The sequence below is a fragment of the Oryzias melastigma genome, unplaced genomic scaffold, assembly GCF_002922805.2.
Source record: "Oryzias melastigma strain HK-1 unplaced genomic scaffold, ASM292280v2 sc00649, whole genome shotgun sequence".
Classification (NCBI taxonomy): Eukaryota; Metazoa; Chordata; class Actinopteri; order Beloniformes; family Adrianichthyidae; genus Oryzias; species Oryzias melastigma.
In genome coordinates this window covers 7,501-20,121 of record NW_023417237.1, presented here as the reverse complement: position 1 = coordinate 20,121, position 12,621 = coordinate 7,501, and the positions used below count along the sequence as shown (strand labels likewise).

The window sequence follows — 12,621 nt, the reverse complement described above, 5'->3', positions numbered from 1 at the left end:
CACCCACTGTTTCGCATCAGTGATTTGGCAGAGTTTTTACGCCGGATAACCTTCCTGACACAACCCTGTACTTGAGGGGCACAGGGACCCAGTTAGGCAGCAGCGTCAATGGTCTTGCCTAAGGACCCAATCTGAGTGGGGATCAGTGGTCAACCCTGGGAATCAAACCCAGGGCTCCTGCGTGTCAGCCCTTCACCTAGCCCACTGAGCCAGCCATCGTCTTCCCATAGTCTTTACTATAAAATACAGCGCTTTCTTTTCAGGGCTTTACTGTATCTGAGCAGGTAAACAGGTCAAGACGCTCTTTTTGACATGAATATACCAGAGGATATCTTAAAAGCCCCTCATTCAGTACAGTACTAGTTAGATTTTATTTAAATTATCAGACTAGGATATGTCTCTTTTATATTTAAAGTCTGAATCAGTTTTTTTTCTTCTTCTTCATTTTCTCTGCACTGAAATTCACATTAAAACACATTAAAAAAAGAAGTTTTGAATTATGTAATAGCATTAACATGCAAATGTGGCATTATGAGGCAAATTACGTCATATATTTCATTTTCCAGACACTCTTACTGCATTCTCAGCAGCTTCATTCTCTTTGCTGTTGACCTTTACTTGTGTGTTTGAGGATTTTTATGACAGGTTGGAGATAAAGGAGGAAGAGGTGATCTGTGCAGGTGAGAGTTTGGAATGAATAAATGGAGCAGCAGAAAGACAAAGATGGTAGCTGAACTAGAAAGTGATCTCTGCTGTAAACACATGCTGACATCTGTCTGTATGCTGTATCTGGTAGATGATAGTGTACAGGCGGAGCAACATTTATTAGGAGGTGCATGTGGGTGGGTCTACACTGATCGTGGTTGCCTGTGGAAATCGTCCTGACCTAAAAGCACGTCAGCCGCCAGGAGATGCTCCATGACGCCATCCAGGATGTTGGACTGGAACTCCTTCTGCTGAGTTCTGGTGGAGCGCTCCGGGGAAGCCTGTGCAGAAAACACACACAGGAAGCAGTTCAAGCAGGTGGATTCTCTGATCTACAAACACTAAGAATCCTACAGACATGAACCAACAGGTGTGAATGTGAGAGAAGAACCAGCCACGACATCAGAACTGACGTATGTCCGTACCTCCAGTAGCAGGTCCACGATGGGCGTCTGCTTGCTGGCTGGAGTGGTGCAGAGGTTGTCCATGATCAGAACCCTCATGAAATCAAACACGTATTTCTTGGCGGGGTGGTTGGTCAGCGAGGTCTTGGAGCCGACGTTGCAGTACTCGGACTGACTGCGGTTCATGCCGGAGTCACCAGCGAAGGCCTTGAATTCTTCTGTGGGAGACCCCGCCTCATCGTCCAAATCGCTCACCTAAACATGGACAAGGGTTTAGGAGAAGTTCCTGTAGATAGTGACCCAAAGGAGACACCACAAACGGACTGGAGACATAAGAGCTGCTTTCTTCATCTTTTTTTCACTGAACAATGATACAGACAGCTCAACTTCTGCTGCATAACTGAGCTGCTTTTGGCTCTGAGAGGAAACTGTGATCCTCAGCTTTTGTCTCAGAAAATGCTATGGAGGAAATCTGTATTTTCTTTTTTTCTTTTTAAGCAGTGCAAGCACATACGATTTACTTTTTTGTATGTTTTTTTAAATATTTGATATACCAGATAAATGTAGGAATGCAAGTAATTTCTGCTATTGTTCTTGAAATAATGATTTATTTATGTGCAAATTAGATAAATTAGAAAGTTAGTCTTCTTAGTGCTGCGGCTGAAAGGCTAAAATCAATTAAAGACTTGATGCTGCAGAACTGCAGTTCTCCAGGTCACCAGAAGAGCTGCAGTTTTTCTGAATAAATCTCAGCTGTAAGAGTTTGTATCTGGTAAATAGACGGTTTGCGTGTGTGGGTGGAGCTTACCATCTCAGAGTAGGGCCTGATGTTGAAGGGGAAGACGGCGGCTGCCAGAGCGCAGAGGAACTCCGGGCTGTGCCACATGGGACTGAGATCAGGAACGTTATGGTACAGGTAGCGGAAGAACTGCATGAGGGTGACCGGGTACTCCCGCAGCCAGGATCCCTCCTCCTCAGACTGCCATGGCTGAAACCAAACAGATCAAACTCTCAGGAAAGTCTGGGTGTGGTCAAAGACCAACATCTATCAACCGTGTGGGCGTGGCCACTGTTACTTTCCCTTCTTAGTACAGATGTCCTTTTTAAGCTCTAATTGAAGCTGCATAATCTATGTTGTTACTATGTAAACATTTGGATGTCACTGAATCTGTGGAGAAAGGGGGGTCTCTTTGGGTCATTTTTTTATTTTTTGCTTTAAGGTGAATGTAATACAAGAAATGATTTCTTCATATTCCCATTCACCATTTTAACCATATCAAATGTTCCCATCTTGTTTTTTTCTCTTTAAATCAAAGTGAAAGAAACATGGATGAATAAACAAAATGAAACAGTGAAAGTGTAACCTCACACCTCCATCAGGTCTTGTTTGTGTTCAGGCTGTACTTATGCTCTAAAACAGGGGTCGTCCATCAATAATAAATAAACAAAAAAATAAAAATGTATTTAAAAAAAAAAAAGCAAATACTCATCTTCACCATGAAGTACATCATTGATTGACATGAAGAATGACCAATCAGTGATCCTCTGATACATACGTCGCTGCACACTACACTGTGCCCGTCTCATGGACCGGCACATTCTGCTAGACATTGGAGAGCCTTTGCTGGCTCAACTATGTGCCAGCTCCCTGGAAAAAGACCACTGTTTTGTTTTTTTTTTAGATTTGTTTATTTAAGATTTTTTTTAGATTTTAGGAGGGTATAAGATCAGGGATTCCCTTTTTTGTAGTCTGTTAAGTTTAGTTAAGCAATCAGCTTTTGTTTATATTTTATGAGTGATTTTATGTTTTTTAATGATTACCGGTGTGAAGCTTGTTGAGAAAACCGTGTTTTAATATGGGGCTATATAAAAACATTGAATTTGGCAGCAGTGTCCTCCAGGAGTTACTGACCAGGGGAAGCCGCCAACTGCGCTTCAGAAATGTCTTTGTCCCCCCCCCATTACATGGTTTACAGCAGAGCATGAAAAGTCGCTGCTTTCTGTAATACAATGCCTTATCTGTTTAAATTACTACAACAATAATAATATTAAACATGACAAAGCTATCTCCTCCCAAATATGTGTGTACTCTTACTGTGTCGTTTTTGAGTTATTAGTACATAAACAACATTTTTGACTGAAGATATGGTAAAAGTTGTCAATTTTGAAGTTGAATAAAGTGAGCTAAACGTCCTGCACATCATATCACAAAGATGTTTACTTTTGCTGTGTAGTTTGTGAATTATTAGTACATAAACATATATATTGTTGAAAGAGAAAGTTTGTGAACCCTCTAAGGGAGTACCTTGTTTTCTGTATAAAATGGAAATCTCAATCTAAATCATAGCAATGGAGAAAAACATTGCCTGCTTAAATTACACCAACAAATGCTTATGTGTTTTTATTGAACACAATTATGTGTTTAGGTTGCGCATAAAACCAAGTAATTCCAAAGGGTTCACATATTTTCTCCTGAAACTTTTGGAGTTTGTCATTTCAAAAGTAGTTTGCATGTCAAAAAAGTGTGAACACCCCTCCTCTAAAACCAAGTCTGCTAGACTGGAGTCGCTTCTTCAGAAATGTTAAATTTAAGATGAAAGACACTTTCAGTGAATGTTTGGTAAATCAGCATTTTCTAGGAGATTTAAGAAATAATAAAGAGAAAGGTGTCTGACAGGAGTTTTCCAGACTCAGTGAGGATGGCTGAGCACACACTCTGAACATTTATGCAGATTCACGCTCACAAAGATGCAAAATTTCCCAGCATGTTTCCACAGAGGAAAGGAGTTTTGAGGTGAATATCATGTCCTAAACTCCAAAATTGCTGGATTACTGTTACACACTTTCAGACTACCTCACCATCAAGACACTTTCATGTCTCCCTCTGCTTCTGGTTATCATTTTGAATCATTAATACTTCATTTTGTTCAACTTAAAAAGGATATTAAATATTTTCCACTCTCTGATTTGATCAAAACAAATTATCTGTGCAGTTATTTTTGTGGTGTCCATAGATGGTCGTGTAAATGTCTTCTCAGATGTAACCTGACTGAGAATAAAGAACGTATATTTGTGTTTCTGACATTAACAAATAAAGGAGATGTGAGCAAAGTTACTTAACAGAACCAAAAGTATCACTACAGTGTGAAAAATAACATTAAAATAGACGTTTTTTACTCATTTGTTCAAATGGAGCAGCAGATACACTAATTCATGTCCACGCTCTTAGCCCTATTCAGTGATGTTCCTAACCAGACAGTTAAAGTGTTTCTCAGCAAAGCTGGACGTCTCATCTCACCAGGTTGAGCATGCTGCGCAGCATGGCCAGCAGCAGGAAGGCCGCCTCGGTGCAGACGCTGTGGATGGAGCCCACCACCGTTCCACTGGAGGCCGGGATGCCAAAGATGAACGTCCAGAGGGAGTCCAGATCAAACTGAAGGACACACACACACACACACACACACACTCTGAGATAACAATCAGCAGATTCCTACACTTTACACTCCTTGACATCTAGATTTATTTTCAGCAAAGAAAAAATGTCACTGCTAAGCTAAGGTAAGTTTGGAGCAGAGTCATGTTTACATCAGAACTTTTGCACGTAGAAATATGAAGATGTGACACGCCATTTCTAAACAATAAAACCTTTTTGACAAAAATACCAAATAAAAAACTGAGGGAAGCATGCAAGAGGAAAAAAATCCAACAGAAAACCTGTTTTTCAGTCAGAGTTTATAATAATGTTAAAACACTGTGCTTTAAGAAATAATAACAGCTGCTTTGGTGTGAATGCATGATTCCTGACAGACAGACACCAACATTCATTGTCAGCTCTGAAGTTAAAGACTTTTGACTGATTGTAAAAGTGTTTCCAGTGGTCTTTTAATTATGATGATGCGATTTTTAGACAAAATATTAATAATAAAAACCCCTGTGTAGTTTTGTTGAACATAGTCTCTGCAGAGCGACAGTAGTCCATTAAAAATTCCCTGCTAAGGTGCGGGTGGGACTATTTGTACTGAGCAAGCCCTCCCTTTTCCTGGGAGCTCAGAGCAGGAAGCTTGTTGCTCAGCCAGTCACAAATAAGCTCTTTATATAGATTTTTATTTTCTTCTGTTCCTGATTCACAATGATTTTAAGTAAGAAATACTCAGAAATGCAATTTTTATATACATTTTCTTTATATATATCCTCCATCATCAGAAAAAATGCCACATGTTAAAAACAGCAATTTCATTGAAGTGGGTCTTTAAAACCTTTCAGTGCAATAACTGCTTTAAACACCAGGTGTCAGTGTTGCATGTGGCCCCTTTAAGTTTGATGTATCCACGTTTTCCTCAAGGTGAGGGCTCCTGAAAATCTAGGGTGCCTGAACTGGACAATTTAAATGGGGTTTTTACAAATGACTTGCATTCAAGTAAAACTGAGTTTTAGTTTTTTTATGACACAAAATTTCAACGCCTCGTGCTGGATGACCACAGGAAAACGCAGATTTTGTTGGGTCAAGCGGCAGAAGATTTGATGAGGGGTTCAGAGCTGACATCAGGACTGACCAACACGGATAGAGGAGAAGGAGTTAGGAGTACTAACATGTACCTGCAGGCTGTCCGGCAGCATGTTGACCGGCTGCTGCAGGAACAGCGCCATCAGCAGGAAGTAGAGCTCGGGCACGTTGGTGTGTTTGGGCAGCAGAGTCTGCAGGACAGGGAAGCCCGGGAAGTGACAGGCGTCCCTGTTGATCTCTCGCAGGGTGGAGCGGCCCCCCGCACTGCGACCCACGTTGAAGCCTGCAGAGGGGGTTAGAGGAGGATGAAACAGCGTTAGAATCCAGTGTGAAGACGTTGGGGCTTCACTGGATCCTGTGGCTGAGGAGTCTACAGGCAGCTGACCCATCACATACACAGAGGGCTTCCTCCACTCTCTGAAGGGTCATGTCACTACTCTGAGGGAGCGAGGGAGGGGGTCCAAAGCAACAGAGTTGGAAACCTACAAGCTGGAGCCAGAAGTAAAACTGCGGCTTTGCTCAGAGTCACTGATGAAAGCCCACTGGAATGGCAGTCGTAGAGTGTGCTGTTGAGTGTGGTTCCCCCACTATGGCTCCATCACATAAATATTTCTAACAACAGATTAAATGTACTTAAATGACCTTATTTAACAATTGTAATCCTGATGCTCTATTGTTCATGTGTAGCTTAAAGATCCACTCCAATGAAAAGTTTTTATGACCGTTTGAGGCTCTACGTACAAAATGCACGGCCATTGAACATGCGCTGATAGCTATAAAAACAAGGTTGAACTTTGAACCACAAGGAATTCAGATTTGGTAGTGACGAATGGACCCTTTTAATTCATAGTAGTCCTGCCACAAATGATTATTTTAATAGTCGACTAATCACCGATTATTTTTTCCGATTAGTCGACTAATTGGGTCATGTGCAAACTGGATGTAAAGCACACCTTTACCATAATTAGCTTTAAAACTGAAAAAAACCCTGAATTATCCAAAATAGCTAGCATTGATCTGAAATATTAGCTCAACTTCAAAAGAGCCTAAAAAGTGAAGAAAAACAAATCCTACATTAGCAAAAATATCTAGCATGTAGCTGAAATAGCTTAACTCCAAAATAGCCTAAAAAACTGGAAAAAAATCCTTAATTAGTCAAAACAGCCAACATGTAGCTAAAATAATAACTAAACTCAAAAATAGCCTAAAAACAAAAAAAAAGCCTAAATTAGCCAAAATAGCTAGCATGCAGCTGAAATTTTAGCTAAACTCCAAAAGAGCCTAAAAAAACGTAATAAATGTCAAAATAGTCCAAAAAGGTAACAGAATCACATTATAACTTTCAACTTTACTACACTCTGCCTCCATATAATATAAAGTAACGACTAATCGACTATTAAATTAGTCGACTATTTTAATAGTTGATTAGTCGACTAATTGCGGCAGCCCTAATTCACAGAGGTGCCAACCGTTTGAAAATTGATCATAAGGGAAAAAATAATATTTATATTCATAATTCTATGACACCAAGTCTTTCATATATCGGAATAGAGCTGTGAAAGAAAAAAAGGCTGAAAGGAGATTCACCAGATTTACACCACTTTGACACTTTGCACCAAGCCTCTTTCAAATGTGGGGGCATGAATATTGGGTCCAGTGTCACAAACCCATGTTTAACATGTTTTTGAACACGTGACACATGCCTGGTGTGAACATAGAAATTTTTTTTTAGGTTACATTTTTAGATTCATCTTGAAAATCCAGTAATCTCACTTAGTGAGGCTTTAACAGTTCAGTCACTTTTTCGGTTTGTAAAATTTATATTAGTGGAATAAAAAAGAAAAAGAAAATGTCAGCTATTATAAAAACTTTTACCAGTAAGTCTCCCTTTGGATTAGATTACATCTTTAACTATATAACCACACAACAAATGTGTATTCCTCCAACAATATTAATATTTTTGAGACAGAATACAGACTTGTTGTTTGGAAAGTAGCAGTGATGTGTGATGATCTTACTGACTGTATTAGAGTACTGGACTGAGTACCTTCTGGTTCCAAAAAGCCAAAATCCCATAGACGTCTATATAGAAACAAACAGCTATTGCTCAGTCATTCTATTTGTAAGATTAAAGTGACCAATCAGATGCCTCCATAAAAGTAGGTGGTTTCACATTGAAACAATCGATTGACAGATTTCATGTCGCTTGGTTTTAAGTGGAAGGGATGTGGCCTTCCAACAAGCTTACTCCTGATTGATGCAAATGGTTGCCATAGAAACATCAACTCAGATCAACACGTACCAATCACTGCTAAATGACTATTTCTGGTTCCAACATGGGGACGGGCATATTGGAAAAAAACAAACAAACAAAAAAAAAAAAGGCAGCTGAATTGACTTCATTTGGTGAGAGTTGGAGGTAAACCATTTTCACACTCACTCAGTCCAGTTCTCTTATACAGTCAGAGTGAGCTCTGTAATGGGATGTTCTCTTTTAAGAAGTTAAATTGTTCTATTTTCAGTATTCAGAATACAAAAAATATTTTCCTTTTTTGTTTCGCCACATCAATAAGTTTTAACTGGTAATCAGAGATGATCCAACTGTTCCTCAGTACTTAGGTAGTTCTTTAGCCACTCACTTTAGTAAATTCTTTGTGAATTAAACTTTTGATCATGTATTATCATTTTGGAGGACTGCTGCTGTTACTTGAAGTCATTTTTAGAGTGGTGTCTAAACTGAGAAGACTGAGAGCGAAAGCAAAGAGTCTGAGATTTTCAAAATAAAACACCACGTGCAGATTCCATTAAGTAGTCTTGTGATCTCACAAGGTTTTGGTGGGAGGGACCACACTCAGAGCCCCCGCACTTCTCCAAAAATCCCAGTGGGGCGGAAAAATATTGTGATCAGATTACAAACCACAACGCTGGCAGTGTGTCTGAGTCTTCAGGGCAAAAAACAGGGAGGAAGGTGAGATTAGGGATGAGGGTGAAGGCAGCAGGGAGAGAAATGAGAAGACCAACCCTTGGCTGTGCGGCGCACAAACTCAGCAGCTTTGTGTTTATTGAATGACGGCCAACTCCGGCGGAGAGCGTTGCCAGAATGAGGAGAAGTGTCTGCTGAGCCACATTACATTTAGTGTTTACATTAAACCTGCAGGCGCCCTTACCATAGCTCAGGGAGGATTGGCACAGTAGACCCTCTTAAAACATTTACGAGAAAAACTGAGAAGATGTCGAGCAGACAGAGATGAATCTGACTCAGTCGAATCTCATCAGGGCCGAACTCACCCAGAACTGTGCCGATCTTATTGGTCAGGACGGCGTCGGTGTGGTCCAGCCAGCCTCCTCCGCTCAGGCCCTCTTTGAAGCGGTTCAGGATGGACTGGTTGGATAGCAGCACCACCAGGATCCACAGAGCCACCGTCACTGTGCTCGAGTGGAGGTGCTCCTCCATGAACATCAGCAGCCAATCAAAGCCGAGCGTCTTCACCAGCTCCTCGCAGGCCCTGCAGACACAGAGGCGAACCGTGATGGCGCTCAAACAACATGGACTCTTCCCACCACAAACTTCCACCATCAGCAGAGGGCTCAGAGGGTCAAAAGTTTTTCTGGTGGTGGGTGCAGCTGATCACAGGATGTAATAGATGTGAGGAGATCTCAAAAATTCACATGGAAAAGGATGTTCAGACATTTGAAGGCTCAGGCTTACTGTGCATTGACTGTGCACTTCTCTTTAGTGATGAAGAGCAGGCGGAGCAGGTTGTCCAGCAGACGATTCCTCAGCAGAATCAGGCTGGCAGACAGGAGGCCGCCAAAGTCATCGTCATTCCCTGGAGGGGCGGGAAACGGTTTTTAGAGGAAGATCAGTCACTGGAAAAGAGATTTTTCTGACACCAGCTGTAAAGAGTCGGTCACCTGCGTCAATCTTCTCCTCGTTGTTGATCTCCATGACAACAAACTTCTCACAGACGGCGAATGTGGGGAGAGTAGAGGAGAGGAACTGGCCAAACCTGAGGGGGGAAAGATGAATGTTAATGCGCTAACATCAGGAGTTTTTCTTTGTGGTTACACAAGGTCTAAAGTGGGGGGGCTCACCTCAGCAGGTCGTACGGGTTGGGGAAGCCTTGCAGCAGCAGACTGAGCACGTTGCTGATGGCAGCCACCGTGGGCTGTGACAGAGAGGTGTCCCTCAGGGTTAGCAGCAGCTTTGGAACCAGCTGGAATTCCCGCAGCAGTCTGCAGTTCTTGGCCGCTTCACTGTTGGACGCAAAGGAAGACACGGTTACTCTGATGAAGGTGCTCCGTGTGCACACGTGTGCATGAACTTCTGAGACTTACCTGGATTCTGTCAGCAGCTCGATGAAATGCTCGAACAAAGACAGATGGAGCTCATAGGGAGCATGCAGCCACACCTGAGGAGCAGAAGGAGCTCAGTCACAAACAGTGACCTGCGGCACAAGGCTAAGCTGTCTGTAGCCAGGAGGAAGAAGAAGGATTCAAGAGGGGTTCATGCAAAACTAGGAAATCACCTCAAAGTCACACAGCAGGTCCTGAAAGGCCATGGAGTTGGGAATGATGGAGGTCTCGTGTCCACTGTCAACCGTTCCCACCAGAGAGAAGGTGAGGTGGAGGATGTGGCTGTTGAGCAGGGAGCGCTTCTTCTTCAGCAGCATGGCCAGCAGCTGAGTGTGTTGGAGGAAAAGCCCACACTTAAAAACAACTAGAGAGTTACCGTTTCAATGAGATGATGACAGAGCTGAACTAAAAGTAATTTACAGCGGAGTCTGTCCTGTGTAAAAAGCAAAAACTTTGAATCTTTACAATTTGTATCTACCTTTGGGTCAAATGAGTTTCTACACTTCATAAAATAAACAGGTAGTGGGTTAGAATGACTGAAAACATCTTTAAGTTCCACTCCAATCATCTTTTGATTTATCCTAAAACATTCCCAGAGGTCTTTTGATTATAATTATATATATACTGTCATAGTTTAATAATTTGTGTTTGTCGTGGCTTAATGTGTATTGTATTGTTTTTGTCTGGTTTTACATTTGCTGGTCATTCTTGCCAGGTCATCACTGTAAATGAGAGTTTGTTCTCAATTGATCCTCCAAGTAAAATAAAGGTTAAATAAAAACTAAAAATAAATAATGATGTTGCTTTTAGCCAACATCTAAAATCCTGTAATTTACTAGGACATAGTTTCTACAGAGCAGCAGTAGTTCATCAGGAATTTTCCTCTGATTTGTGTGGGTGGGACTGTTGGCGTGTCGTGTGACCTTCAGGTGTCTCACCTGGTAGCCTTTGATGCGCTCCATCTCCTTACTGGCCAGTGGATTGCTTTTCACAACACAGACCAAAGCTTTGACAGCTGCATACAGCCCCTCCACATCTGACGCCATGGCAACGAGGCCCAGAATAGCCGCAGCCCCGCCCACATACTGCAGGGTGGTGGCCACGGGTTTAGGCACAAAGGCTCGGACACCTGAAGGTAGAAGAGAATGTTTTCTAGCTCCACGAGTCTCTCTGGAAGCACACCTGGCAGTTTTAGGAGTTGACCCGCTTTACCTAAATATCCAACAACGGCAGCTCCAATGGTCCGCGCCGGGCCATTGAGGTGACCCGCGGCGTTATGGATCAGCTTGACCGGAGTGGCGTTTTCATGTGACGACACAGCAAGCTGGACAGAGACGATTAAAGGTGTTCACTTTGAGTTTCTCCGGAGAAGAAAAAAAAAGTGGATTTGGGCAGAAACCGCATAACTAACCTGCTTGGCAACGGCCTTACTGTCCAGTTTGTTGTAGGCTTTCCTGATTTTGGCCACAGTGAGCGCAGAGACGGAGTGAGCAGACAGACTGAAGGACACCTTCTCCTCTGGAACCAGAGCCACAGGTGTGGCCGGAGACGGCTCTGCTCGGGAGTCTTTACCTGCCAGATTTGGAGGGGGCAGAACAGTAAGAACAACAGGCCATGCTCAACTAAAACAGTCTTGGAGGTGGACTCACATGGGAGGTAAACGGCCTGAAAGCTCCCCACATAGTTGGGTCCCAATTCATAAATGGCAGCAGCACTGGTGGCAGGTAAAACCTCCTCCAGGAAAATGCTGGGCCCCAGACGCCAGACCAGGCTGGACAGCTGGCGCTGGGCAGGCGGCGTCCCAATGTACCCGTACACGGTACTCACCACAGGGGGGTTTGTGGACCCCGAGCCACCTGGAGTACTGTGGATGTAGTGGAGCTGCAGTGGAAGAGAGACGATGGGGGGAACTGTTCATACAGGAGAACTTTTAAAAGTCATGTTCACACTGGACAAGCTGGGAGGGGCTACTTTTTCTTTTGCATCTCTGCCTCCTAGAGATGGAAACTTGGTGTGCTACAAATCTTGTGAATCCTGCACCAGTTTTTTTCTTTCACAGCTCAGTTCAGTTATATGAAAGACTTGGTGTCATGTAATCCCAGCCGGGACAAAAAACACAATGATTCATTTCTCCTCAGTGACAAATTTACAAACAATTGGCACTTCCATAAATTAAAAAAAACGAAGCCATCTATACGTCACTACCATGCCCAAGTCATGCCGGAATTTTGAACGCAGAACCCCGAAACGCACATTTGTATAGACTTTTTTAGTAAGTGATCGCTTGAACGCCAAGTGTGTTGTGAATGTTGCTTCACAGTAACGACCACGGCTAAAATACATTTCCATGAGAGTGGGGGCAAACGCAATGTCTGTGTGTTTGTGGCGCAAACGTAAAATTACCGACGCTTCACCACATTACAGCACAAGACGTGTGTGCACGACAGACACAATCAGCAGTAAATGAAACCGCAGACAGGAAGCCGAGACCTGCGGCTTGATGTCGGGAAAGCCTGAGGTCGGCACACATAAACCACAGCAGACGACAAACAGCTGAATTTAAAACACTTCAGAAAAATGAGAGAAATTCAGGAGTGCTGGCAGAGCGGCTCGCCTCCACGATCTCACGTCAAAACGTCCGAGGTTACAGTT

The 12,621-nt window shown here is 42.7% G+C and overlaps 1 protein-coding gene across 1 annotated transcript in view; it reads right to left on the bottom strand.

Moving 5' to 3' along the window:
* Positions 1 to 815: 815 nt before the first annotated feature.
* LOC112138552 (WD repeat and FYVE domain-containing protein 3) overlaps positions 816 to 12,621 on the bottom strand; it is an 18,938-nt gene continuing 7,132 nt past the window's right edge. Inside the window, exons 2-16 of the mRNA XM_024261111.2 lie at positions 11,619 to 11,850; positions 11,381 to 11,541; positions 11,182 to 11,293; positions 10,908 to 11,098; positions 10,143 to 10,295; positions 9,952 to 10,025; positions 9,709 to 9,870; positions 9,529 to 9,623; positions 9,323 to 9,443; positions 8,902 to 9,119; positions 5,706 to 5,896; positions 4,408 to 4,542; positions 1,918 to 2,097; positions 1,131 to 1,364; positions 816 to 986 (exon numbers count right to left, since the gene is read on the bottom strand). Of these exons, the coding sequence (XP_024116879.2) occupies positions 849 to 986; positions 1,131 to 1,364; positions 1,918 to 2,097; positions 4,408 to 4,542; positions 5,706 to 5,896; positions 8,902 to 9,119; positions 9,323 to 9,443; positions 9,529 to 9,623; positions 9,709 to 9,870; positions 9,952 to 10,025; positions 10,143 to 10,295; positions 10,908 to 11,098; positions 11,182 to 11,293; positions 11,381 to 11,541; positions 11,619 to 11,850 (2,397 nt within the window). The 3' untranslated portion in view covers positions 816 to 848. The remainder of the gene's footprint in view (positions 987 to 1,130; positions 1,365 to 1,917; positions 2,098 to 4,407; positions 4,543 to 5,705; positions 5,897 to 8,901; positions 9,120 to 9,322; positions 9,444 to 9,528; positions 9,624 to 9,708; positions 9,871 to 9,951; positions 10,026 to 10,142; positions 10,296 to 10,907; positions 11,099 to 11,181; positions 11,294 to 11,380; positions 11,542 to 11,618; positions 11,851 to 12,621) is intronic.